The 26,110-nt window shown below is 48.0% G+C and overlaps 12 protein-coding genes across 12 annotated transcripts; 9 read left to right on the top strand and 3 right to left on the bottom strand.

Moving 5' to 3' along the window:
* Window positions 1-1,416: 1,416 nt before the first annotated feature.
* On the top strand, window positions 1,417-2,634 carry BGW36DRAFT_296347 (camp-dependent protein kinase regulatory subunit PkaR; the record flags this gene model as incomplete). Its single annotated transcript, XM_046211258.1, has 1 exon — window positions 1,417-2,634. The coding sequence occupies one exon, from the start codon at window positions 1,417-1,419 to the stop codon at window positions 2,632-2,634; it is 1,218 nt and encodes a 405-aa protein (XP_046071782.1).
* Window positions 2,635-3,182: 548 nt separating this feature from the next.
* On the bottom strand, window positions 3,183-5,212 carry BGW36DRAFT_377905 (S-adenosyl-L-methionine-dependent methyltransferase). The gene is made up of 2 exons (XM_046216042.1): window positions 3,746-5,212; window positions 3,183-3,689 (listed from the first exon to the last, which is right to left on the bottom strand). The coding sequence occupies exons 1-2, from the start codon at window positions 4,879-4,881 to the stop codon at window positions 3,656-3,658; spliced, it is 1,170 nt and encodes a 389-aa protein (XP_046071783.1). The 5' UTR covers window positions 4,882-5,212; the 3' UTR covers window positions 3,183-3,655.
* A 591-nt stretch (window positions 5,213-5,803) lies between these two features.
* BGW36DRAFT_295264 (putative cytochrome P450) lies at window positions 5,804-7,586 on the top strand (the record flags this gene model as incomplete). The annotated part of the gene is made up of 3 exons (XM_046211163.1): window positions 5,804-6,041; window positions 6,204-6,745; window positions 6,807-7,586. 3 exons carry the CDS (start codon window positions 5,804-5,806, stop codon window positions 7,584-7,586), a joined length of 1,560 nt encoding a protein of 519 aa, XP_046071784.1.
* Window positions 7,587-7,745: 159 nt separating this feature from the next.
* Window positions 7,746-8,963, top strand: BGW36DRAFT_377908 (uncharacterized protein). Its single transcript, XM_046216043.1, has 2 exons — window positions 7,746-8,300; window positions 8,458-8,963. Exons 1-2 carry the CDS (start codon window positions 7,802-7,804, stop codon window positions 8,727-8,729), a joined length of 771 nt encoding a protein of 256 aa, XP_046071785.1. The 5' UTR covers window positions 7,746-7,801; the 3' UTR covers window positions 8,730-8,963.
* A 340-nt stretch (window positions 8,964-9,303) lies between these two features.
* On the top strand, window positions 9,304-12,756 carry BGW36DRAFT_296069 (uncharacterized protein; the record flags this gene model as incomplete). The annotated part of the gene is made up of 3 exons (XM_046211231.1): window positions 9,304-9,423; window positions 9,502-12,224; window positions 12,390-12,756. 3 exons carry the CDS (start codon window positions 9,304-9,306, stop codon window positions 12,754-12,756), a joined length of 3,210 nt encoding a protein of 1,069 aa, XP_046071786.1.
* Window positions 12,757-13,765: 1,009 nt separating this feature from the next.
* Window positions 13,766-15,302, top strand: BGW36DRAFT_358899 (fungal-specific transcription factor domain-containing protein; the record flags this gene model as incomplete). Its single annotated transcript, XM_046214015.1, has 3 exons — window positions 13,766-14,380; window positions 14,436-14,728; window positions 14,789-15,302. The coding sequence occupies 3 exons, from the start codon at window positions 13,766-13,768 to the stop codon at window positions 15,300-15,302; spliced, it is 1,422 nt and encodes a 473-aa protein (XP_046071787.1).
* Window positions 15,303-15,597: 295 nt separating this feature from the next.
* On the top strand, window positions 15,598-16,397 carry BGW36DRAFT_295922 (uncharacterized protein; the record flags this gene model as incomplete). Its single annotated transcript, XM_046211220.1, has 3 exons — window positions 15,598-15,788; window positions 15,878-16,184; window positions 16,248-16,397. The coding sequence occupies 3 exons, from the start codon at window positions 15,598-15,600 to the stop codon at window positions 16,395-16,397; spliced, it is 648 nt and encodes a 215-aa protein (XP_046071788.1).
* A 659-nt stretch (window positions 16,398-17,056) lies between these two features.
* On the bottom strand, window positions 17,057-18,532 carry BGW36DRAFT_461130 (SNF7 family protein). Its single transcript, XM_046222124.1, has 3 exons — window positions 18,068-18,532; window positions 17,798-18,002; window positions 17,057-17,738 (listed from the first exon to the last, which is right to left on the bottom strand). Exons 1-3 carry the CDS (start codon window positions 18,243-18,245, stop codon window positions 17,375-17,377), a joined length of 747 nt encoding a protein of 248 aa, XP_046071789.1. The 5' UTR covers window positions 18,246-18,532; the 3' UTR covers window positions 17,057-17,374.
* Window positions 18,533-18,758: 226 nt separating this feature from the next.
* On the top strand, window positions 18,759-19,282 carry BGW36DRAFT_295884 (CST complex subunit Ten1; the record flags this gene model as incomplete). The annotated part of the gene is made up of 2 exons (XM_046211218.1): window positions 18,759-18,844; window positions 18,904-19,282. The coding sequence occupies 2 exons, from the start codon at window positions 18,759-18,761 to the stop codon at window positions 19,280-19,282; spliced, it is 465 nt and encodes a 154-aa protein (XP_046071790.1).
* A 209-nt stretch (window positions 19,283-19,491) lies between these two features.
* Window positions 19,492-21,425, bottom strand: BGW36DRAFT_358903 (putative MFS multidrug transporter; the record flags this gene model as incomplete). The annotated part of the gene is made up of 4 exons (XM_046214016.1): window positions 19,492-20,254; window positions 20,313-20,589; window positions 20,646-21,022; window positions 21,079-21,425. The coding sequence occupies 4 exons, from the start codon at window positions 21,423-21,425 to the stop codon at window positions 19,492-19,494; spliced, it is 1,764 nt and encodes a 587-aa protein (XP_046071791.1).
* A 3,120-nt stretch (window positions 21,426-24,545) lies between these two features.
* BGW36DRAFT_358904 (uncharacterized protein) lies at window positions 24,546-25,076 on the top strand (the record flags this gene model as incomplete). The annotated part of the gene is made up of 1 exon (XM_046214017.1): window positions 24,546-25,076. One exon carries the CDS (start codon window positions 24,546-24,548, stop codon window positions 25,074-25,076), a length of 531 nt encoding a protein of 176 aa, XP_046071792.1.
* Window positions 25,077-25,523: 447 nt separating this feature from the next.
* On the top strand, window positions 25,524-26,003 carry BGW36DRAFT_427065 (uncharacterized protein; the record flags this gene model as incomplete). Its single annotated transcript, XM_046220359.1, has 2 exons — window positions 25,524-25,879; window positions 25,919-26,003. 2 exons carry the CDS (start codon window positions 25,524-25,526, stop codon window positions 26,001-26,003), a joined length of 441 nt encoding a protein of 146 aa, XP_046071793.1.
* Window positions 26,004-26,110: the final 107 nt, after the last annotated feature.

Raw genomic sequence — 26,110 nt, forward strand, 5'->3', positions numbered from 1 at the left:
GGTGTGCTCGCTGGGCTGGAACGCCTCAGGCCGCCACGCACCTGATTGGCCAGTCGACGGCGACCACAGCTAGCCGGGAGCTTGGGCCGCTCTGACGTAAGGACAGCGAGTTTATTTCGCAACTACTTCACTGTCCACTCGTTATATGTCATGTCCGTGGGCGATTGCTCGTTTCTACCTCTCGCAAGTCGACCTGTGGATACACGCCCGCCGGTAGCAGGATGGATGACACCTCGACTGGCTGTGGTGGCTGAAGCCCATCGTGGCCCGCAAACGGCCAGTGGACAAAGTCGCCACCGTCATTTAGTAAATGGCCCTGTCAGCTAGTCCCAGGCAACGAACAGGTGTGGTGGTGCAGCCGACAGCCTTGTTTCTAGAAACCTTCCGACGAATCTTCCATGCAGGCGCCCAAAGCATGTCCTTTGCACCTCAACAATCTGCTCGTTCGCTTTGCATGGCATTCCAGGGCCCAGATACACCAGGACTGCTCAGTACTGTATGTCAGACTATCATCTGCGGGGCAATCCTACGTCTGTTTGGAAGAGGCTCAGCAGCGTAACTACAGCGCCGAAACTCCCGCAACACTCGCCCATCACTCTGGCCAATTCACGATTGCATGGCACGTCATCCCGACAAACGGCAGAAGACTTTATTGTATGCGGCATTTGATAGTCGCTATTATATTTAATATGTAATAGGTAATAGTAATAGGCACACAAAAGAAACAACCATAATGCATTAAATAGAATATATGCTAAGATGGATTGCTGCCCCGCAATTGCATCCGCTTCACCTTAATTATGATTGTTCTTCCAGGTGCACGGAGGCTTCGCGGATCCCTGCAGTGGGCTAATCCTCTTCCTGCACAAAACACGACACACCACCACCACCCTGACACCACAACACACATCCACATCCCAGGATTCTTCAGCGAGGCACACTGGACTGGACTCCTGCACTCGCCTGCCCGCCACACCGCACCCGCCTACCCACCCTGCAAGTGGCAGGCTGCCTTTCACCACCCCTCATAAGAGTCACAGCAGACTCCAACCCCCACTTGCCCGCCTCGTCCTGCAGATCACTCAAGTCTCAACCCATCTCTGCATTCTTCTGCTTTTCTGCCCCAGACGGCCGCTCTCTCTCCTCACTTTTCCTCCCCGCTCCCAGTCTGTCTGACTCCTTCCCGTCTGTTCTGCCTGCTGCCAGAGACAAATGTCCCTGGACAGTCTGCCACTCGCCTACCAGACAGAGATCCAGTCCCTCAGCGAGCAAGTCCGCCAGCACCAACCCACCGACATCATCCAATTCTGTGCCAACTTCTTTAACCGTCGCCTCGAATCGCAACGCCTCGACTGGCTCGCGTCGCAACGGAATCAGCAGCATCCAGTCGCTGACCAGGAAGGTCAGGTCGCCAACATGGCCTCCTCCAACTCCAACTCCAACTCCAACTTTCCAGGCACAAACCCTTTCGCTGCTGGGGTCGCTTCTCCCTTTGCGAAGATCTCAGAGGAGGAAGAATACGACGGGGCCTCGCCTACGGATCCTAATTTCCGATCGAACTCGGGTGCTGCCTCCTCGAGGAGTCCCTTCTCTAGCGGTGGAGGTTTTACAAGCCCTTTTCAAGATAGAGATGCCGTGAACGCCGCTGGCTCTGATCCCAATGCTCACCCGACCGGCTTTCCTCCTGCCGGGACCGCTGCAAGTCAAGGACTGCCAAACAATTATGCGATGGGTCGCCGTACGTCGGTGTCGGCAGAGTCTTTGAATCCAACATCGTCCGGCTCCGAAAGCTGGTCACCACCCTTCCACCCCAAGTCAGCCGACCAAGTTGCACGATTGAAGAAGGCCGTGAGCGGGAACTTTTTGTTCTCGCATTTGGACGACGAACATCTCAAGACTGTGCTCGATGCGCTAGTCGAGAAGCCCATCCCGGCGAAAGATATCAAGGTCATCACACAAGGAGATGCTGGCGATTACTTTTACATTGTCGAAGAAGGTACTTTCGGTGTCTTCATCAACCCAACGGGAGCGGCACAGTCAGGCCCAGATGGAATTGGGAACCAGGTCGGAACCATAGGGCCTGGTGGTTCTTTTGGAGAGCTTGCTTTGATGTACAACGCGCCGCGTGCAGCAACAATCGTCTCTCTTGAATCCAAGTCCACGCTATGGGCGCTGGATAGAATCACCTTCCGACGGATTCTGATGGACTCGGCCTTCCAGCGACGACGCATGTATGAGGCTTTCCTGGAAGAAGTGCCATTACTAGCGTCACTGAAGCCCTACGAGCGGTCTAAGATTGCCGATGCCCTGGATACGATCAAATACCCTACTGGAGAAACCATAATCCGCGAGGGAGACCCTGGTGATTCATTCTATCTGTTGGAATCCGGAGAAGCTGAAGCATTCAAAAGCGGAACAGATCATGCAGTCAAAGCTTATTCACGTGGCGACTACTTTGGTGAGCTGGCGCTGCTAGATGACAAGCCCAGAGCAGCCAGTGTGACGGCGAAGACAGATGTCAAGGTTGCTCGGCTTGGGCGTGATGGCTTTAAGAGACTGCTGGGGCCGGTGGAACAAATCATGAGAAGGACAGAGTATGATGTTGATCCGCTGACAAAAACGCCCGCTTCATAAATCCATTGCTTTTAAAGAATGCTACGGCCATGCAGCAAGTACTTACCTATATTTCTCCTTTCCTCTCAATTTTTTAGTTGTATCCAAGACATCAAAGGTGATGTGTTTGGGGGAGAGTTCTATGCGTGGGACAGAATGGCCTATGCATTCTTCTATCTTTGACCACGGTCTCTTGAGATATCTTTACACTAGTTACTTGCTGCATGTGACCGGCCACTTTTTCTCCGGCAGAAAAAATATTTAACACCCATGAACTTGCGAACAAGGTTGAAACTTTTAACATTACAGGAGAAGACTACAATTCATATCATTACCAATCAATCCGTTTTAAGTGAGAACCCAATATAAGAAGAAAGGACGAGAGGAGGAGGAAATTGAGATATGCCGTTCTTGTACACAACCAAATCTGCGTTTCCAATAGTGCCGCTCGCTCTTGTGCCTGATGTCGTTGAAGTTTTTCTCTTTTCTCAATCGATGATTATGCTCAAACCGGAGACTGCTTTGATAATTTCCTTTTCTTCTATTACCAATGACTTTATGAGTGCAGTCAAATTTGTATATCGATTGATCAATGCTGAATCTGATAATTAAGTATACAAGTAATTTGATAAAATGGTAGATATATATACATCATCTTTGATACATCAATCACTGGAGAATTCTGGGTTCTGGATTCTCTCGTATATCGTATAGCTGTGTAACACACATTCAAAGTTTAGCTGCATGCAACCTTATAGAAACGTCCTAGTTCTGAATGTTTACTAGTTGCCCTCACGGCATCATGTTGGCTAGCCGATACCCTCTATCGTTGGGCCTGCCTTTTCATAACCAGGAATACAACCTGGGTGGCTCCTTAATAAAGGATGGATTCCATGGATGTATCAACCGGCGTATCGGCGTGGTTTCGTCAGCGCACAGTCACCCATAGCTATGTGCTTCAGCATCCTTTGCATCGCTGAGCCAAGTTCTGCAAACCCCGATTTGTTTATGGTAGCATCGCAATTTGGTATCATGCTCGATCTCATTCGTACGGTTTCTGGGCGTATACGCAGTGTCTAAGACCCATGTTAGCATCGCTGTCGCCCGCCCTTAAGAAATGGTTGAGACGTACACTTTCGAGTACATATGATAATTCAAATTCCGCAAGTCCCGCCGAACATTGCCCAGCAATGTCTGGATACGATGATTATCCCATTTCAGCACACGTGAAAACAGAGCTAGCGAGTACGGCTCAATCGACTCCATCATCTGCAGATTCATATACCTCGCCAGCTCCTTCAGCCTCGGGTCTTGCGGCCACGGCGACAGTGGGCATTTCCACACTTCCTCCTTTGCGTCAGCGAAACCCGCGTTGCGCACGAGGTCGTGAATGTGCGGTGCAATGTTCATCTCCTTGCCAAACACGGCGGCGGCTTCACAGAGTCGAACTTGGAATTCATGATATGCCGAGTCTGACGGTAGACTATTGTCGTCTGTGGACGCCCACGTCTCGAATTCGGTCAGCTCGATCCACCCGCCTGGCGCGAGGTGGTTAGATGCCCGCTGCAGTAGCTGCGGCCAGTCCCCTATACTCCCCGCCATGCTGCGGATATGGATGTAGTCAAAGGGCTCGCTGAACTCCCACTCGCTCTCGGCATCGTCAATCTCAAAGTGCAGGTTCGGCGGCACCCAGGTGGGCTGGATGGAGGATAGATCGGTGGCAGTCACGCGCGTGTCTGGATGCGTGTCGGCAAAGTCAACCGCCCACAGACCAGTGCCACAACCGACGTCGAGGGCTCGCTGGATGTTGTGTGCGATGGGCGCCCTGTACAGCTCCCCGCCGAACATCAGCAGGTAGATGTGATGCTGCATGTCCATTCGATCCTGCTCTGGCTCGTCGTTTGGTAGAGGGTAAGCGCCTGCGCGGAAGGCATGGTATCGACGCCCGTTTTCGTACTCGTAGTTGAAGATGCTTTCACTGAGGGATCTGGTTGAACTTGCGCGGTCGTCGCCGAGGGCCGAGTCGGCGTCGTCGTCGTCTTGGTAGAAGTAGCCTTCTGACTGGAATGCTGTCTCGGTGAGGTCAACGCTGCTGTCCTGCGCGACCGATCTAATTTCGTCATTGTTGCTTGCGTCGCGGTCGTGTTGCGCTGATTCGGCTTGGTGGTGAAGGTCGTGGGCGGTGCCCGATTGGTATTCGACCTGTTGGAGGGCGGCGTGGTTGCCTTCTGGGTTATTCTCATCGACCTGCATCGATTGACTGTCCATCGTTATTATTTTCCTGTTTTCTTTTCTCAGCTTTTGCTTTTTTCTTGTTTAACTTCCCCCCCTAAGAATCATTCATGGATGTCGACCCGGTTCCTGACAACTTTTAAAGAATTTTGTCGTTGAAGTGCGGCATTCTATCACATACTGACTGGCTGGCTGCAGGCTGAATTTTGGAAGAGTAAGTGGGATTAATATTGGACCAACATGAACCAGCAGTTGATCAAGTTTGGGCTGAGAAATCTAGGACTCAAAGCCATGGCACGATGCTATATACTAGGGAGCATCTATACGACATGGTAAACACGTATGCGAAACATTCTCATTCCTCAGATTCTGGATCATGCTCATAAGTGGCCAGACTAGAATCGATGAATCCAAAGCATCGTTCCCTCAGCTGCCAATCGCTGCCCTTCGATGCAGGCGCATTGGGGCTCGTCCCCGCCCGGAGCACGCGGCGGCGCGGTGCCATGCAGTGGCACGCACTACGCGAGTCGGGAACCATCAACCCCTAATGACAATTCGCTTCTTGGTTCCTCGTCGCAACGGTGGAGAGCATTATCAGTATAGTCTTGCGATTGCTCTTATTCAACTCGCTGCCACCGCGCCGCCGATAGGGCCGTGCTGGCTGCAAGATCATAAATTATAAAGCATGGGCCTCCCATGGAGAGGAACTAAGGCGCCACAAAAGCGTGGCATTGGAAGAATATAAGCAGGGAAATAATACTCCGCTTCGTTTCTATGTGGGTATATAATTAATCTGATGCACGCCCAGCAACCCAAAATTTGGGCTCGGGTTGGCCGGGCTTTGATTTCACTGTCCTTTCCACGATAATCCTCCGCTTTTGCTCGTTGCCCTCAGCTCTCGCTCATAATAGGGTAATTAGCTCGGCTTATGCTACCCCAGCCGCTCATGGACGCAAGAATGTGGGCTTTTCTTGACGTGAAATCCTCCGATGGATCGACACTGTTCTGGGGCTTGATCTTGGGCGCAGCTGTCGCATGGCCGCTCTTGTTGGCTGTCTATCGCCTATTTTTCAGCCCACTAGCAGCAATTCCGGGGCCGAAACTCGCAGCTGCGACGGCCTGGTACGAATTCTATTGGGACTGTCCTAAGCAGGGGCATTACATGTTTAAAATTGAGCAGATGCATCAGAAATATGGTTTGTCTTCCTGATTTCCTTGGCCGATATACCATTACTAGACCAATGTAATTGTATGAATTTCATTTCCTGGTTATTAATAATTGCCTCATATATGAAGCATATTATACACATGGATCCTGGCAAATCGGACCACAAACTGACGTGGCTTGGGAATTATAGGCCCTATAGTCCGCATCAACCCTTGGGAAGTACATATTAAAGACACCGCGTATTGGGATACACTTTACACAAACAACAAGCTTGACAAAGATGCCTGGTACTATAGAGCCTTTGGCGACAATCTGGGAACCGTCGGCACAGGACCATGGGAACTCCATCGCCTGCGTCGTGGAGCCATGGCGAGATTTTTCTCGAATGCCAACGTCTCACGACTCGAGCCAAAAGTTCTTGCGCGTGTGAAGAAGCTTTTGGAGCGTATCGAAGAGCATCGCATATCCAACAAGGTCATCCCTATCTCGCATGCATTTCGTTGCTATGCGACTGATGTTATATCGGATTATGCAGCTCCTCATAGTAGAGATTTCTTGAGCACTCCTGATTTCTCAGCGGCATTTAATCAAGTGCTGCGAGACTTTTCCGAACTCATGCTCTGGCAACGTCATATTCCGATTGTGTTTCCGGTGCTAGGTGCAATTCCTCGATGGTTCATATCTTTAATGGATCCGTCAGGCGCTCAGATTGCTGTACTGGATAACCAGGCTGTAAGATGCAACTTATTTTTGGGGTTGTTGAGAAACAGCTAAAACTAACGTCGAAACGTAGGCTCTGTTGAACCAAGCAAAGACGGTCATAGCGACCAAGGGGATTCCGTCAGAAAAGGAGTCGCCAACGGTGCTAGACGCCATTTATCAATCTGACCTTCTCGGACCAGAAGATAAGACGCTACATCGGATGATGGCAGAGACTCAAGCGATACTCGGCGCTGGGACTGAAACCACAGGGAACACGCTTTCAACTTTAGTTTACCATGTCCTCTCCAACCCAACGATTCTTCAGATACTAAAGGCAGAACTGAACGCAGCTGGTAAGGGCAAAGGGGACTCCGACTTGCTTGACTTCAAAATCTTGGATAAGCGGCCCTATCTCCAAGCTTGCATTAAAGAGGCACTTCGCCTCGCAGTTGGCGTGGTTGGCCGTCTTCCACGAGTCAATCCTATTGCACCTATGTCATACACAACACCAACGGGAAAAGCATATGTCTTCCCGCCGAAAACCGTCGTCTCTATGTCTATTCGCGACATGCACACTGATGACAATATTTTTCACAACCCTCATTCATTCTGGCCAGAACGATGGATTACCAGCAGCATCGATCAGCTGAAGCAGATGGAGAAGGCGTATGCACCTTTTGGCCGGGGAGTTCGAGCGTGTTTAGGCGTTGAGCTTGCGAAAGAAGAGCTCACTTTGATGGCTGGAAACCTCTTTTATCGGTTTGATTTCGATCTGTTCGAGACAACGGAGAGAGACATTAGTATCCTGCACGACTACTTTGCACCATTCGGTCCCAAAGAGAGTGAAGGGGTACGGGTGACTGCACGGTAGTAAATGGAATTAACTGTTTATGAGGTGATGATGTATATATGTAAATAGATAAATCAATTCTATGTGCATGATTATTAGTCCTTGGATGCTCAATTGATTAGATAAGCTTCAACTTGAGTTGCCACCAATCGGGGATGCTGGCGATTTCTGCATCAACAACAAATGCAAAGCATATTGTATTCCTCGAACAATTTTCTTTTAAACAAAGACTAAAAATGCCACCCACCAAATCCAAAAAGAAGGATATCCCAAGCCAACAACACAAACAAACCCAACTGACCAATCGCTCTCCCAATTGGCCTGCTCTGCGGCCATTGGTCCCCGCTTCAGATCTATACATTGAGCCCATCCTCGACGACCAAATCTACATAATCCGAAACTTTTTCACAGCCAACCTATGCAAATCCTTCGTCTCTTTTCTGTCTTCGTCGATCTCATTGACGACAACTCCGCTGAAGCCCAAAAGCAAAGATGAGGCGGTCCGCGTGAACGATCGGTATCAGGTCGACGATGCGGGGTTTGCGGAGCTGCTCTGGAGTGGCACCGCGTTGAAAGAGGTAGTTAATGAGTTGCGAGGTATTAATGAAGAAGAGGACTTGAACGAGGAGGAGATACAGGACAGGCATGCTCGTACCTGGGGCGGGACTCCGTTGGGCCTGAATTCGAACATCAGAATATACAGGTACACGCCTGGGCAGTTTTTTGCGCAGCATTGTGAGTTTTTACGTTTCTTCTTATTGCGAATAGATGGGTGATAGATGGTGCTGGGTTATGTATAATTTGCATTTTTTGATACAGTGAATGTTCTGTTACTTGACAGACGGCCTGAATGAGCTGAAGTTGATATGCTGAAGCTAAATACATGCTCTAGACGACGAATCCAACGCAGTGCAATTCTACAATACAGCGACATCTAAGTCCCTGGCCGCTCACACCACCTGGACACTGCTCATCTATCTGACTACGACAGACGGCGGCGAGACAGTCTTCTATCCCGAAGACGGATCGGCACCCATACCCGTCGACCCTGAAGTGGGCATGGCTCTGCTGCACCGACACGGTGAGCACTGCCTGCTTCATGAGGGGAGAGAAGTACGCAGCGGTGAGAAATGGGTTCTTCGCAGTGATCTGGTCGTAAGATGACCAACTCGAACACTCTTGGATGGGAAGTCCATCATATCTTGACCTGCAATGTTGTCAATACATGTACAAGATGAATTGTGGCGGAATTGGGATTGTAACTATGTCACCAAAGTCATGTATCCTAATCCACCAGAAAGTCCATAGCCAATCACCCGTCCTCCAGTCTCATACTGCGCCCCACTACCAGTTCTAGTATCCCTAGCATGGACCTTTGTCTGACAACTTGAAAACTCCATGATTGAAATTTTTCCCATTCATTGCTGCTGCGGTTCATGATTGGCTCGAAAAACTCAGGCTCGCAGCGCTAGTCCTGAATAGGCCAGGTCGGGCGGGGTACAGACACCGCCTGGGCAGCCGCGGTGCCGCAGGACTGGCCAATCAGCGCACGAAAACCAGGCCGGTGTGCACTAACCGTATCTGTGCAAGCGGATTTTCTGGTCTTGGCTTCTCCGGCTCGATTTGGCGCTCGGCTTTGCTTTTGGATCTGATCTGAGATGGCCTCACCTCACCGCCTTGCTCTGGCTCATTTTCCTGTTCAAGCCCAGGCTCGAATCCCCAGCTGCAGCAGCGTGTCATGTCGTCTTTGCAGACCATGACTGCGCCAGCGGTGGGCCACCGCCCCCCCGATCCTGGCATTGACATGGACAACAAGAAGAGCCCCGTGGAGGATGTGCAGAACCATCCCTACAACCATGTCGCAATCCATCAGGACAAGGAAGTCGACTATTCTGATATGCCCGATATGCAGAGACCCCCGCCGGTCGAGGTGAAGAAAGAAGGAGCCGTCAGGCATGACGCCGGTTGGCCTGCGAAAGCCAATGGAGAAGAAGACGAAGTTGCCGTGCCGGACAACGACAACCCTGCCACGGAGACAGAACCACCAACGAGGACACAAAAGAATGAAGACGGAAACCCTCACGCGGAAGAAGAAAAGCAATCCGCGGCCACCTCTCTACTCGCTCAACTACTGGGGAATGCGCAACCCGCGGCACCTTCCACTCCCGACAATCTTCCTCAAACGCCCATGCCGGAACCTTTGACGGACGTATCGACCCCCGTCGCGCCACATGAGGACTCTTCTAGGGCTGAAGCAGACTTTACCAAAACTCATGGTGTGATTGAAGTGCATAAAGCAAGTGACCTTGTTTCCGGCCAGAAGAAAGAGACGATAGATACTGTGCAAGACAAGAACAATTCAGTACTAGAACCTGCAGCCGCAGTTCTAGAAGAGACTTCGCAAATCCCTGACATGGTGTCTGGAGTAATGGAAGATCCGCTCTCGAAGTCTGTCCTCGAACAGAATGGCCTTTTTCCACCTTTCGACCACGAAGCTAGCATGAAGAATGGCCTGGGCTCTCTTCAACAGCAAGATACGTTCGCCAATACCTTCTTGGCTCAGGAGATCGGCATGTCGGGTCTTCCTGATATGTCTGGTTACACGAGCTCCTACAATGACGTTGCTGCATCCATATCTGGCTCCGAACCGCGCATCCAGGCTTTTGCAAAACTCGAGTTCGATGATGGCCATTTCTATGTCAATACCTATTCATTCATTCTTGGTCGAGATGTGCGCGCCGCACGTGCTGCTCACCAACGGGATATACAAGTACGACAGGCAATGGGAAGACCGTCTAAGAACAAAAGCTCTAGTGGTGGCAATACATCGCACACACCTAATCGAGTCAAGAGAGACGGCAGCGCGTACATGGGAAGCGTGGTCAGCGACCGAGGGGGCATTATGGGCTTCGATCCCGATGTCCCTCATCACATGAATCAAAGGAGTCGCAAGTCCTCTGTCTCATCCCAACCGGAATCTGCTCTGCATGCAACCCCGGCACAGTTGCAGACTAATCACACCGACTACAATGCCCTCGCTATGCAATCACTATATGATGCTAGCGGCGAGGCAAAGCCTGTGGATACATTGGCCTTGCTACCTTCTCCCGATGCGTGTCCGACTATTCCTATTCACCCTCCAGCAACAGCAGATGGCAGCGCGGCTGGTCACAAAGGAATTTCCCGGAAACACGTGAAGATATCGTACAACTTCGACAAGAACCTGTTTGAAATGGAGGTTATGGGTCGAAATGGTGCATTCATTGGTGCTGATTGGCTTGCTCCTGGGCAACTCAGACCTCTCCACAGTGGTGATTACATCCAAATAGGAGGCGTTCGGATTAGATTTCTCCTCCCAGACGTTCCTATTGGAGAAACGGGTGCCGACCGACTCGAGGATACTTTTATGGAAGAAGATGGTACCATTTTGTCAGGCGAGATTGGCCAGGATTTGACTGGCGACGTAGATGCCATGGATGAATCCGATGAGGAGAGCCCGGACGGTACACAGAAGTCCAGGGTTACGAAACTGGTCTTAAAAACGAAATCGCCTGGTGATCCTTCCAATGAAACACCAACAACACCAGTGGACGGTCCCGAGACGCCGCAGCCAAAGCGTCGAGGACCAGGACGTCCTCCAAAGGACGGTATTATGTCTAAACGTGAACGCGCTGAACTTGCGAGAGAACAGAAAATGGCAGCCAAACGGGAAGCAAATGGTGGTGTTACCCCACCACCATCGAATCGTATCAAACCTCCTAAACCACGTAAGGAAGACTCAGTCGAGGAAGTTTCAAAGCAGCCAGAGAAAAAGAAATTCGCGAAGCGGAAACAACCTGATGGAACTTATATCGATGTTCCTATTGAGTCTATCGAAGATGGCGAGCAACTTCCACCCGATCAGGTGGTGGAATACCCAAAACCACCCCCCAAGAAGCGCAAACCCTCTCGATCGCCATCTCCTGACTATCCTCCAGAATCTTCTTACACTCAGGACCAACTGGCGAAGCCGCCATACAATTATGCTGTTCTCATTTTCGATGCTCTGACCGAAGCGCATGCACCGATGACACTGAAGCAAATATACCGTGCTCTGAAGTTGAAATATCCATATTTCAGGTTCAAGTGCGAAACGGAGGGCTGGACTTCCAGTGTCCGTCACAACCTTAACGGAAATAGGCAGCTATTTGAACACGCAGAGCGAGATGGAAAAGGTTGGTCGTGGCAGCTTCGAGCTGGAGCATCTGTCGAAAAGGAGAAGAAAAGAAGACCCTCACCGCCGCCTCCATCAACACATCTCCCTCAACCTTCTCACCAACACAACATACCTTCGCAAAACCATCATTATTCAAGCCAGGGAGTTCCCCATCATCAACAATTTCAATTCTCATCGGTGCCTACGAATAATTACAACCCACCCCCGCCTATTTCCCAGCCGAATACCTACCGGCCTCCTCCTGCTCCTCCTCCTCCACCCCCATCTCAATCATCTTTACCACCTCCGTTACGCAGCCTCAATATTCCTGGAGCTTTGGCTCCAACTGGATCTTCAACCTATGTTTCACCCTATTCCTGTCCACTGCCTCCTGAAATAGCCCAGCTTCAGCAGTCACAACAGCTACCGCCGCAACCGACAATGCAACAACAAAGGCAGCCTGAGTCGATACCTCCGTCTCGTCAAGACCAGCAGACAGGACCTCAGCAACATAACCAACATATCCATCAACAATCTCAGCAAAACCAACACTATCCGTCTTATTCTCCTCCGAACCCTTCACCATATCCGATTGTGAACAATCAAATGAACCATGCTCGTCAACATAGCCAAGCGCCACCTCCATCTCAAGAACCACCACAAGCCTCACATCATCATCAACAACCATACCAAAATACAATGCAACCTAGCCCTACAGTCTCTAACCAGCAGCCAATCATGAACCAGACCGAGGAGCCTGAATCTTCAGCATCCTTTCTGGAGCGGGCGAACAAAGCAATTGATGATTTCGAAGCTTTACTGATGGAGGATTATGACGATAAAGATTACATCCGAGAAGTGTTGAAGAGCGCCCGAGCTCGTGCATTAGGGCACGCAAAAGAGAGCTCGTTTGCGGATGGAGAACCCAAAGACGAAGCTGTTCTGCTGAATGCTATACGGGATCTCATCGAAAGCTTGAAGAGTAATACTTCTTGATTTGCTAGTTTGAGCCATGATTCTGGTATTAAGCCGAAGGCTATTTGTTATGGAGCGACGATGGTTTACGTTTTGGAACGATTTACGACTGGATCAGGGAACACGAAGGCATCATATACAGGCGTTTTTTATTACCTCATTCAAATTTGTCTTAGCTCCCAAGCATACGATCTTGAGAATGATCTCAGGTCGTTAGATTTCTTGGGGTCTAAATGTTTTGTATCACCCGTCTATTGTTTATAGGCACGAATACTGCCTATACCTCTATCTACCCGTTAGCCATGTTTGATGATATCCAATGAGCCAACGAGCCATTTGACTTATTGCCGTTGTTGTTTTTGGTTTTCCCCTCGTTCTTGCCCTCTCCTCCCTTTTACTATTCTAAGTCACGACACAGCCTTGTGTTTGTTTGCTTGTTTCTTGGTTTTTCCGCTCTGTGAAGATACCCCCGGGGTATTCAAACCTCTTCGATGGAGCCGGTCGACATGGTCAATGGCTCCCCCCCTTCATTTCGAAATGGTCATTGGTTGTTAATCATGTTTTTGATCTGGATGGACACTGGTATGGATAGATGTACAGAAGAAAAAGTTTTGGGAGACTAGAAAATAATTAAAAAGGGAAATTATCTTGCAAATTTTGTACGCGGTTCAAATATTATGTAGATTGACTAGATATCGATTATTTAGCCTTGTATCCCCAAATACACGCACGCCGTGATCCACACTTTGAATTATTTCTTTCAGGACCTATACCTCAGTTGGATTAACAATTGTATTAATACGGCATCATACCGTAAGAAATGCAGGGCAAGTAGAATAGGGTTGATTTTATTGGTCGAGAGGGACCGCGCGAGATTATTTCCCGATCCGGGTTAGAGGATGTTGCCAGGCATCAAGTTTCCATTCAGTCGTTTCTCAGCTTTCGCACGCTCAACCATCTCGAGATGTCTTTGAGATCTTCGGTAGCATGAACTCAAATAAAATAAAATAATAAAAATTGAAAAGGAGAAATGGGGCTGCAACGTTCCCTCGGACCCCTGGACAAAAGGAAGAAGGTAAAGCGCTGCCAGGCCTGCGCAAGAAGGCGAATCAAGGTCAGTCAGGAAACGCCCACGTCCACGACAGAAGCTGATCGATCTCTGAAGTGCACTGGTGGTATGCCTTGTGAATATTGCACTCGTACCCACAAGGAGTGCCGACCCCAGAGCCAGTTGCCGCTAGCTGCGGTCTTCGTCAGTCAGACCAGCGAGTCGATCGCCCCGATGGACTATGGCACGCTGCAGGTGAGACCAATGGATATGGACATAGAGAGCCGCTGTCTCGATTGTTTCATCATGTTTGCTGGGCAGAATCAATTCACAAGCCAATTTCAGTCCGTCGGTATTGACCTGTTGCCGGTCACGCAACGATCGCCCTCCCTTCGATATGCTGCAATCGCAATCGGTGCACTGGACGCCAGTCGCCGTGGGTCGGCCAGATCACACCAGGAAGAAAAATCACTTCTTACCATTGCTTTTAATGCCTACTCCAAGTCGATCAATGCGCTTCAGCGCGTTCTCACTACCGGAGATGTCGCCCTGCAGGACGATGTGCTTTGGAGTACCTTTCTCTTGGGACTTTTCGAGGTATTGTTACTCGCTCTTATGCTGTTGCCTGATGATGCTGACCCGCTCGGTCCAGTTGATCTCCAACTCGTCGGGTGACGGCTGGGCAAAGCACATGTTGTATGGCGCTGGCCGGCTCCTGCAGTTGGCAGGACCGAATCGACCGGTATCCTCTCTGCGATGGAGATTCTGGGAGCTGTTTAGAGGACTTGAGGCCTTAAGGGCGATTCTATACGGAGAACACACCATGCTCTCCCAGAACATCTGGGTGACCTTCCAGCAAGATCTCTCTGCAAGCAAGTCAGGATCATGGGACCCGATGGAGAGCATCTTAGCCTTGATGATCCACACCTCTGAATTCAGCAAACGGTACACCCTACTTTTCTCAGTTCAGCTTCTGAAGATAGCCTGCTGATTACAATCGCCTAGGTTTTTTGACCTCCTTGGAGGAGTCTCCGAGTCATACCGAGCAACCGATGGCTCGATTGACGACCTAGGAATTCAGGGGCTAGAGATCCAGACCGCGATTTACGAATGGCACACCGAAGCTCTGGGCAGGCTAGCAGACTTGGATGGAGACTCGCAGTTCCAGCTGGCCCTCGCCTACTATCATGGTCTCCTTCTATTCTTGTCCAGTAACTACCGCTACTACCCACATTGGGACGCTAAACCGGCGCCGGTTTTGTCCCAAGCTGAGGCTGATGGTCACGTTAACGCGATTCTGCATTTGGCCGAACAGATTTTAGATACATCGAACATTCCTGGCGTCATGCTATTTTTTCCGCTACGGGTTGCAGGATCACAGGCACTGTACGCGCCTCAGCGTTCAAATATCTTGGGGCTTTTGGGTCAAGTTCACCGGAAGGGCTTCATGGTTTCCGACCAAATCTATGCTGACCTCGTGGGTCTTTGGGAGTATCAAAAGTCGATATACCACTCGTAACCCGTGCGACACTTTCTCACAGACCGCTCCACCCTGCTACAATTGTGCTCCCTACTTATAGCACTTGTCCCAAAGTGGAAATGATTAAGCGCGGTGGAGCCTCAGAGATGACAATATACAGTAAATTTTTGTTATGACGGAAGCCTTGTAGAGAACAAGCAACAGTACCCACAGTGGTCTTGAAGATGCTATAAATTGATAGAGGTCTCCTGTCTCAACTTTTTCTCTCTCATCTCGACTTGACAACAGTCAAAATCTCACTTTTTACCTCATTGACCTTTTCCTCGTGTTCACAATGCATTTCGTCCTCTTCCTCCTGGTGACTTCTGCCGTCGCTGCTAGAACAACCACTGTCGAACCCACTACCGCACCGGCTGCCTGTACGGCATTCCCCTCGTCAGTTAGGGAATTCTCGTCCCAGTTCCAGCAGCCGGAGCCTCCCTTAGTAAAGAATCAATTCAAGACCAGCTTCATTCAGCACAAATGGTATATCTCCAGATATTCCCCGATCCCGTTATCTCACCAGGAGCGACTCTGGTTGCTCTACGAGTAGGCTAATGACTGTCCGTCTATAGGAACCAGAATCTCTCCCACATTATTGCGGGCTACCTGTACAATTCTCCCTCGCAGAAACTCGTCCGTGGGGATGAGGCATTTGATGGTGGTCTCGCAACATCGATCTTCAATTACACCAATGTGACCGATACGGGCATGGTCGACAACACCATGACAACGTTCAGCAACGCTTCCGCCGCGCCGGAGGTGTGGAGAGGATATGTCGACTCCAATTATCCATTGTTTGGGGAAGACTTCTTGATTCAGAACGAGGCAGTCTTCGGTGGCCTTGTTCGCAGAGATTTCATTGATGGATATGTCGCTTCCGTAAGGATTCCCCATTCCCTAGTAGACAGAAAGTAGTTCGACCTGCTGACTTGTTCAATACAGTGGGACTTGATGTATCAAGGCACCGTTCCCGTCACGGTGTATGTAGATTCGTGCAATGTCATTGTCGGATACGATTATTTCGCTCCAGGACTGCGAACCAGGGTGATTACGATGTTCTTCGACATCTACATTGGGCCTGTCACGATCTAGGACGCTCCCATTCGTGATCAGTCAGCGTGACTCAAGAAATGCCAAAAACACACTCCGGCAATACACCTTTCATTGCTGAAGGGGCTTTCCGGGCTGTATCCGCTGATTTTTGCCCATGTCATTTTGATATTTCAAATTAGTCATTCGTTCAATTGTGCTCATTAGTTTGTAGTTGATATTCGAAAATAGTTCTATCTTGCAGTCCTTGCTCCAGAATTGATTCAGTCCGTCTTTCAATGCCTTAGCGTCTGGCTAGATGTAGATAATAGTTATAATAGCGTTTCGAAACCAACTTATGCACAGTTGAACAGTATATGGGATAACTTGGGGATAGTTAGGCTAGGGATAACACAACCTATTTGTCATGCAACTGAACATAAAAAGATGCTGATGTGAAGGAAAAGCGGGTGGAAATTCTTCCTGGCGTCCGAATCGACGAGATATATTTATATCAATTCAGGACGAACATTATTTTCGAAATTATTAGCCTTTTCGCAGGTTTTGAAAATTAATTTTGAATTATGACTTTATGTGAGTTTTGAACGGGGATTAGGTTCTGTGATTCCCTCTTGATTCTCATTTCTCCCTTAAAACATCAACCGATTCGAAAAATAAATTATTAAATAGGAATAGACTATGGAAATTAGCATGAACACTATCTTTCTTAATGTATTTTTAATTTTTAATAAATATATTATTGATGTTGTTGAAAATATAATAGCGGTGTGTGCCTAGACTAAGGGGTTGCCCCAAAAGAAGAAGAAAGACCATGTATTTAAGCATTTAGAACTCCCTTATAGGACGCCAGTTGATGTAATGTAGGAGAGAGGTGAATTAGACACGATGTTCGGAGCTGATAGAAAATTGATATAGGTGCCATACGTCAGGCTGTTCTCAAAACTGGAAAGAAACAAAAAACGAACAGAACAGATTTCGTGACAAGAAAGTATATAATATAGGGACAACGGGATCGAAAACTAGCTCATGGCCATTTCGGCTCGTAATTTCTCCAATTCGGCTTCCTCGTCTTCTTCCTCTGTCTGTTTGGATTTGCCTTTGACTGAGAGTATTGGGTTAGTGATGTTACTATTGTGTAGGAAGGAGTGGGGATGTGAAAGGATCCCAAACTTACGCTCGCCATTTGCTGCCGCTGGTAGCCGCTCGAGCTGGTCGGCGACAGGGACGGTGCCTGTCTTGAGCATCTTTGCATCCATGGCTTCCTGTTCGAGGGCTTCCAGTTCGTCTTCCAACTCGTCCTCGTCTGGTTGTTCGCCGATATGATTTTGTGTAATGACATTTCCGATTTCTTCTGCCAGTTGTTGTTGTTCCCGTAATTTGTCCCTTGATGACCTGTCAGTATTGGAGTTAAGGGAAGAGTGTAAGATTTGACAAGTACGCACATCATGCTGTCGACCTTCTCCATTGTTAGGCCATCGTGCATACGTTTCATAGCGGACCCAGCTTGGTCCATCGCATGGAGGGTCTCCTGGTTGATGTTTGCTGCCTCAATGGAATAGACCTGTTGTTCGAGCTGCATAATCTGGGTCTGGGTCTGTTCGAGATTCTTCTCATGGAGTTTCTTTCGTCTGAGAGCAGCCTTGGCGGCTGTAGCACATTATCAGCATTTTCCACAGACACAACACTCGTATCTCAGCCAGATCAGTACACACCATTCTTATTTGATGATACATTCTTCCTCGCTATGGCATCTTGGTCCACTATTTGTGATTCTAAATGCGCTTGTCTCTTTTGCAGCATCTCGAGCTGCCCTCTCAAGCCCAAGATAGCTTCCTTGGGAGCATCTTTGCGCTTCTGTGCGGACTGCCCGCCGAACCACGACGACCACATTATTTAACAGATATCCGCAAAAGAGCGTCGCAGGGACTGCTGGCGACCCAGAGCTTCAAGGTCGGTATGGGGTATCTGATAACGGTGAGCGTGGGCCGGTCGTGCGACGTCGAAGGCGATGAGGGGAATTGTTGATATCGGCACCAAACAAGGCGATAGCTGGCTGCGAGGAACAGATCAATAGACGGTAGGCAGCCTCGTAACCTGTTGAGCGATGAATAAAAGATCTTCGGAGATCCGCGGTTTGGGAGGCGTTGATGTAGAGCGTGGATCGCAAGGAAAATGGCGGCCTGGTTAAAAAGAAGCCCGCAGAAGTCCCCTCCTGCCCCGTGCGTATGACATCTTCCGCTGCCAGCCTGGGCGTTGCCTATCGGAGCGTGGCGGTCACGTGCCGCCTTTGACAACATCCAATCTGATAACGAGCCAATGGCTTACCATCTACACAAGCCTACAAATCTTCAAGTGACGATGCCGATGCTTCTAGAGAGTGTGATAAATGGCTCCACATGAAAAATGAACAGACCGCCACCCACCACTCCTGTCTTTATCACGCAGCTGCGATCTTTGCCCCTGCATTCGAAAGTGCGATTTCTTGGTTGGTATGTTTACACTCACGCGATTTTACTTTTTGGGGTAGTAAGTTGATGTGTGTCGATAGCGTGAACCATTATGACGTGAAAACGGGCAGGTTGGGTCTTGAACACAAGTATCCTCCCTTACAATCAACGAAAAGGGATTCTGCCAACATTGAGCGGGACTTAGTCAATACAAAGGTGTGCGTTGACATTTACCATGTCCTCAACACCATCAAAGCAGACGATCTCCAAGTTGGCGCTTGGTTGAATGTGATCGGATACGTGAGATCCGAGCCACAGACAGACTCCAACGAGGATGATCGTAAAGGTAGAGACCTCGTTGATCAAATCTACGTCGAGGCTATCATGATCCACAACGCCGGCGCTATTGATGTTGGTGAATATGAGCAGGTTCTTGCCAATATGCAAGAAATTAAACAGAGGTTTGATCCACCGCAATGAATCACAGAGATAGCAACAACTGGGGACTCATCACTTCAGCCGATTGATGATGCACCAATTGGTTTATTCATATGCGAGCTGTGGAAACCAAGAGGTAATGATATTAGTCGGTTATTTGACGAGCTATAGCATTCTTATATCGCAGTATTAGAGAATGGCCCAGAAGCAAACTAATTTATGTACAGACAGGACTACATCAACTTTCACTTTCACATTCTTCCTTTTTCAGGGTCATCGCTTGCTATACCGGGTTTAGAAAAGGTTTCTGGTGGAGAAGAAGGTTGTTGTTCTTCTTTCACCGGCTTGACCTTTCTTTTTCCATTCAACCTTCTCTGATCTTCCTGCATCATACGAATGAACGTGCTTTTTTGACGGATTTTGTGTCCGTACTTCCAGAAAATAAACGGGATTGGGATACAGGCGACTTCAAGCAACCCAAGAAGTGTACCAGACCAGTTGGGGCCTAGACTGCTGTACATATATGTACCGACCAATGGCATCACGCCACCCAGGACGCTCCTAATGACAGAATTTCCAGCGAGGGCAGATGCAGCGTAGATGCCATAACTGTGTGTGAGATAGTTGGACGCATAAATGAAAACGGCGGTGTTTCCCGCGCCGAAGAAAATACCCGCTGCTATTGGAGCAGGCCAGGGAATTGATGCTGGAGCACACGTCCAGGCGAACCACAGCTCGCCAGCGGGGATTAGGATAGAACCAATGCAGACTGCCGACACCATGGCTTCAGGATATACTTCACCTGTCTCTGGGTCTTTCTTGTGGCTTTGAATAATTCGCCGAATTAGAGGCTCCGAGGTGATTGTCACAATTGTGCCTAACCCGATACCTAGGAATGCCAAACCTGACACTCCAAGACCCCAGCCTCTAATATCACGGAATACAATTGGGTACGATGTGAAGCACAGATAGAGAATTCCATAAACAACCCCGACATACAGATTCCAGAATATACTATGGGGGAATTAGCTTGATGCGAATGTGCAAGAGTATCAGAGGCATTGATACATACCAGATGGGTTCCAGAACAGCCATGACAAATGGCCGTGCGAGATTGGTCTTCATGGTCTCTTTTAGCGCAACCTTATGGTCATACCGACTCCACCATCGAGAATCACCCGTCTCTTTACGGAGCTTAGCAGCCTTATTTCTTAAGAGAACAGGCGCATATGTCTCTTTCATGACGCAGGAAAAGGCGAGAGCAACGACGCCGAGCATGAGACTAATCCAGCACGACCACCTCCAACCAAGATACTGAGAGACGAAACCACCAATGATAGGCCCAAGCACTACGCCATGCGGGCTTAGTCTGAGAGGACAAGAGAAGTACAAATGAGCCACATACCTGGACCGTTGATGGGACCCAAACTCCAAACTGAAAAGGCCAAAGCACGATTTTTGTGAGGCACAAGATCAGCCACCATGCCGGGTGCACTGCTAATCATCACACTACCGGCGAAAGCCCCAATAAAGCGAAAAATGATCAGGACTACTACCGACTTGGCCACGGCACATGGAATGATCATAATATTGAAAACGATCAAGCTGGCGATTGAAACAGGCCTCCGCCCGTATATCTCACTGAGTGGGGCCATCACGACAGAGCCTGCTGCCAGTCCGATCAGATAAAATGTTAAGCCCAGTGTGACAATTGTTTCGGAAACGTTGAATTCTCTGGCAATTTGGTCGCTGCCCGAAGTATAACTTGTGGAGAATAAGACACTTCAAATCTGATAGTCAGTTTATATATTCTCATCAAGAAACGCAACGGAACACACATTACTAGCGTATTCCACGATAAAAAAGTGATACACATCGCCGTGTAAGACAATGGCCAATTCCATGGATTCTCAGGATCATTTTCATCCTTCCAGTCGACCTCGAACCCAGGATCATTTGTGCCCGTTGTGCCAATAGATGTCGTCTTGCGTGCTAGCGAATTATGTGATAGTCGAGATATTTGGGGAGTTAACAGTCCATCGCCCGATCCAATGACTTCGGGGTAGTGTTGGCGACGACTCTGAATGGGCTCGATTTGGATTTCGCTGTCACTTTCGGATGAGGAGACGGATGGACTCCGATAGTCAGCCACGCGGGCTTCGGTGGCCTTTTCTGTGTTGGGCATGTTGCTCATACCAAAGAGGTATTTTTTCTGCTCCCTTGGGGGTTATGGTTTTCGAATTTCGATACACTAGATCGTATCAACGGAGATAACAGCCATAGAGTTGCGGCGTCACGACGTTCGAGATTCCAACTTCAATTCTGTAGCTCGAGAGGCACCGATTTAGAGAATAATAGCGCAGTAGTTTGACTTTGTCCAGCAATAGTTTAGAGGGGAAAGAGTATGAAGGAGATTCTGCAGAAGAGATACACTCTTACGGTGCCTCTCCGCTGCGCTCGTATTAAAAAAGACAAAAAACTACAAGATCAGATTATTCTCGTAGAAAAAAAGATACTGGTGCCCAGGCAAAGCACTAGCTCTTCGTTCATTAGAGTCGACCCCACTGAAAGGAAATAATTCCGCCGAAGCCAGGGAACGGGGCAAAAAAAAGGGCCAGGAATAGAGTGTGATAAGAGAGATTAAGCCCAAAACCAAAGGGAGAGAAAAGAGACTAGGAGTGGGACTGGCATCAATCACATTAGCATTGAATCATTGACCCCATTGCTTGCGATGGCTTGCTGCTGCACTCAATGCGATTCGCTGGATTCGAAGATCTTGGTGCCCAGTACGGCAGTACCTACTAAGTTGGACGCTGGTGAAAGCTCGGCTCAAGCTTATTACTTGTACTTGTCGTTTTATACGCCCGCATGCATGATCGATCGGCTTTCGATGCGGCGCGGGTGGGCCTTTTTCGTGCCAACTCCATCGCGGAATTATTATTAACATTTCCACATGGGATTTTATGCGCTGTGTTGTCGGTGTGATTGAATGCGAATATGACTCTATAACTTGTTGATACGATATCTCCGAACCCATCATGCATTCAGATGTGAAAACGAACGTGCATGGTGCTTTCTTAGCATGTCCGTTTTTCATCAAATTCACGTTCGAGTCGAGGAACAGAAGCCCCGAAGCATACCAATGCATTGTTTGAATGGCGGTCAACAGGATTATTAATGGTCGCTATACTAAAACTTGCTTGGATTCTATGTAATTATAGGTATTCATATTGCCTGATCCTTCAAATGTTGTGGATAGCGTGCACGCCTTACGGCATTATACATGCGGGGTCTTTAACTGTTGATAACAATAAAAAGACCGAATAGGCATTCTCTCCGACCTCAGCATCATGCCTCGGCAGTGCACCAGCAAAATTAATGTTTATCGTTATTCTTTTGAAAATTGAAAACGGTCTATTTCTCGTGTTCTCCTCTTGGCATCGATGTCGAAGCCCGTGCCGGTTTGCCGGTCACGGGGCTCGCCCATGCCCTAATCATGCAGTAGCCTCGGACAATTGACCGACTTCTTGGTATACCATACGGTACATTTTGCACTGTTGTATATATTTGATACTGCTAATCAGACTCAACATATAAAGTAGAGCTCATGTGTTAACTAACTTTGGCCATAATTACACTTTCTTCATACCAACTACATTATAAAATGTAAACCCTCTTACCTGTATTGCGAGGTGATAGCAATAAAACATTCTATATTGTACGCGATTAGCTCACTATAAATCAACATTAAAATCGCACTTCTCTAGTAGAATTTCAATATGTAAATGTATCGATCACATCCCAGGTTGATAATCTTTTCACAGGAAATTACATTTCATAGAAATAGGGTTTCTTTCTGAACAAGACATCTGACAGACGAACAAATCTCGTCTGCACACGAAATGTAAAAGGTTCCAGGGAACCAGGTTGGGGTCTGGATTGAGGATGATGCAAACCACGATATTATCAAGGGCGCTGTTATTATGGGGTTCAGGAAGCATGCGGTCCCGCAGTGCGAAGACAGCAGCCACGTTGCTGGCTGAACATAGACAAACTTACTGGCATGTCTCACGAGGAGGAATTGTGGTCTTCACTATCTTTACCATATTTTTCCGTTGCCAGAACCAAAAGAGTAAAGTCTTATAGAGTACATTAGTAATTTGTTCTAAGTATCTTTTAATGCCATTACGGGATCCTTTGGGAACTTGTCGGGACGTTTTGTCTGTAATGGCAGAATATCCAAAAAAAGAATTTATCAAGGAAGTGACGGAGATATAAAACTATAAAATTGAAAATGATGATTTGAATTGGGTCAGTGAGGGTGTGTAACTTGGCGGCATCTAGTTTTCTTCATCTGTTATCCATCCGTTCAAACCGCTATCAAAAACATAAGATAGTTGAACTGATTCTTGGGTCATATGAAAAATCAACAAATGGATATCCGGAGGCAGATACTCGCAGTGCGTCATAACTTAGCCTACTCTTTGTTCTTAGTCCTATAAAATTTCATATCTTAATTCTCAACTAGGACGAGGTCATCACAAAATAGTTAGTCTACACAATATTTTATATAGCGTATCATCTCACCTTTAACTTGGACAAGATAATCATCCAACTTCAATTTTAGCTGATTTTATTCGTTTCATCTGACATAGTCAAGGGAAAATGCGTGGCAAGTTGTACATCATGTTTCCGTGGGTATATACATCCGGTCCAGGCATCAGATCCATACTTTATCTTCCACGGGACGCACTTAGGCAACAACTTGGTGTGGTCAACTACATATAAGAACTTCCACCGTCATATTTGGCAACTTGTAGACTCTCTATACCAGTTGACATTAAATAATGTGGAAACACTCACTATGAATCTACGGTATTACTCTCAGATACACCCCATTTTCCGGAAATATGCTGGACTTGATATTATGAAGCGAGTTCCAGCGGAAGTGGTGAACTCAATTCTCAAAATCCTAACGCTACCAGATCAGATATGCTTTGCACTAAGTTGCAAATATTTGTACGATTATTTTCTTGCATTTCTCCGTGGGCAAAATAAATGGCCTTTTCAACTTTGTCCGCTTGGAACACGTCCAGCACTATCCCGCAACATCGACGTCGAAACGCGACCAAGAACACATCTACTCCTCCGGCTTGAGAATTGCCGTTGGAGATATTGTATTGGATGCTGGAAGCTCCACCGACAGTCTGCCTGGCAATTCCCGTTAAACAAAAAACAATTCTTATTCCAGAAGCCATACTGCATGCCGTACGCTGGCAGGGTTGAACTTTGTCCCTGTTTGACTATGTCATTTCCTGATATGGACCACCTAATAGGAACAATTAAAATAGCTAAACAGGGCTATGCGCGAACTCATTATTATGACGGTCTTTTAGAAAATGTCGACAGAGTCTGTGGTACTCTTAGACACGATTGCAATTTCGAAGATCATCCTTCTGCAAATGTTCATGTCATTACTATGCTCGACTGGGACTATGAAAGAGGGAGGCTAATGGTGGTGAGTCAGTATGAGTTTGAACTTGAGCTTCAAGCCTTTTCGCAAAGGAGTTTATGTTTTACAGGGATCAAGACTCCTTTACTTTGCTCACGCAAGAACATTAAAACATGGCTCCGACGATTCTTCGGCGAAGGCGGCTCAAATTTCTCTGGCTGGCGTAAAAGCTGCTTGGTTGATGCATCATTGTCTCACTGTGTCATAACAGGATTAGAAGCAGATCAGAATGAGAATGCACGCATTCTTACAATAACTGTCAAACGACAACTAGGGAGCGGGAAATGGCCTGATTTAATTTGGATGCTCAATTCGCGTAGATGAGTGTCTATCAGTATGATTGTTCTCATGTCATATATACCAATTTCTCCAAGCACAGTGGTATACTCCTCATGATGCTCCCCAGCACTAAATTAAAATATGAAAAAACCACCAATTATCAATCTTAAATACCTCCTCAAAATATGTCGTGATTAACAGAGCCTTTGTCTTGTCGTCCTTTCATCTTTCTGTGTAAATTATGACGGTTCGCTCGGAACGGTGGCTTCCTTCATGACATTGAGCAGGAGCTCCTCGCCGTTCTACCCTTTCTCATCACATTCACTCCTAAAACGCTCCTTCCTAAGATGCTCTTTCTAAAAGCATTGTTTATGTTTCTTCCTCTCCCCCCTTTCTCGCACGTTTCTCCCTCCTTTCCCCTCCCACGATCTGCCTCCCATTGCTTCTCAACTTTCAGAAAACTGCGCTTTCATACACTTTTTCTTCTTTAAAATGGCTTGGGGTCGTCTCTCGCACGTTGTTACTGTGTTCTCAGTCATCACTTTCACCGTCACCCTTATCACTCTCGTTTTCACGTACCTGAATTGGCGCCGAAGGAAACAGGCCGACAGACTGAGGGAAGACATCGTTGATTTTCGGGAATTTGTCTTGAAACTCGAGCCGTACGTCAGACCGATGCCCGACTATTTTATCATGGACGAGTCAGAGCGACTGCTCAACAACACTCTGCCGCTTCTCACCCTGTTACCGGAATCGTCAAGTTCATCTTCCCATTCTGATATCGTGGACTCCGACCGAAGTGAGGGAACTCTGAGCTGGTTGTGGAGACTGCTATCATGGGGCAATTTGTGAGTCTCTCGCCTGCGTTTTACGCTGACATGACATAGGGGGCAGGCGGGCGAGCCATCGGCGAGGAGCTCACCCTTCTACGCAGGGCCGGTGATTAGTAGCCTTCGGGTGAAGCTAAGATGAGCTCAGATGTATTTAGACTTAGAATTATCAAATATCATACCTTTGCTCACTTCTTGTTCCTCTTGTTTTCGTCGTTGTTCTCGATACCTCGTAGACTGTCGTTACGG

This window comes from Talaromyces proteolyticus (assembly GCF_021365285.1).
Source record: "Talaromyces proteolyticus strain PMI_201 chromosome Unknown BGW36scaffold_6, whole genome shotgun sequence".
Classification (NCBI taxonomy): Eukaryota; Fungi; Ascomycota; class Eurotiomycetes; order Eurotiales; family Trichocomaceae; genus Talaromyces; species Talaromyces proteolyticus.

Excerpts from the sequence above, each read along its gene's own strand:
- BGW36DRAFT_377905 (XM_046216042.1), bottom strand. The coding sequence starts at position 4,881 with ATGGACAGTCAATCGATGCAGGTCGATGAGAATAACCCAGAAGGCAAC. Across the intron at positions 3,690-3,745 it reads TATCATATGTACTCGAAAGT|ACACTGCGTATACGCCCAGA; the intron begins GTACGTCTCAAC and ends CATGGGTCTTAG.
- BGW36DRAFT_377908 (XM_046216043.1), top strand. The coding sequence starts at position 7,802 with ATGCCACCCACCAAATCCAAAAAGAAGGATATCCCAAGCCAACAACAC. Across the intron at positions 8,301-8,457 it reads GCAGTTTTTTGCGCAGCATT|ACGACGAATCCAACGCAGTG; the intron begins GTGAGTTTTTAC and ends TACATGCTCTAG.
- BGW36DRAFT_461130 (XM_046222124.1), bottom strand. The coding sequence starts at position 18,245 with ATGTGGTCGTCGTGGTTCGGCGGGCAGTCCGCACAGAAGCGCAAAGAT. Across the intron at positions 18,003-18,067 it reads TGTATCATCAAATAAGAATG|CCGCCAAGGCTGCTCTCAGA; the intron begins GTGTGTACTGAT and ends AATGTGCTACAG. Across the intron at positions 17,739-17,797 it reads GAGAAGGTCGACAGCATGAT|GGACAAATTACGGGAACAAC; the intron begins GTGCGTACTTGT and ends CAGGTCATCAAG.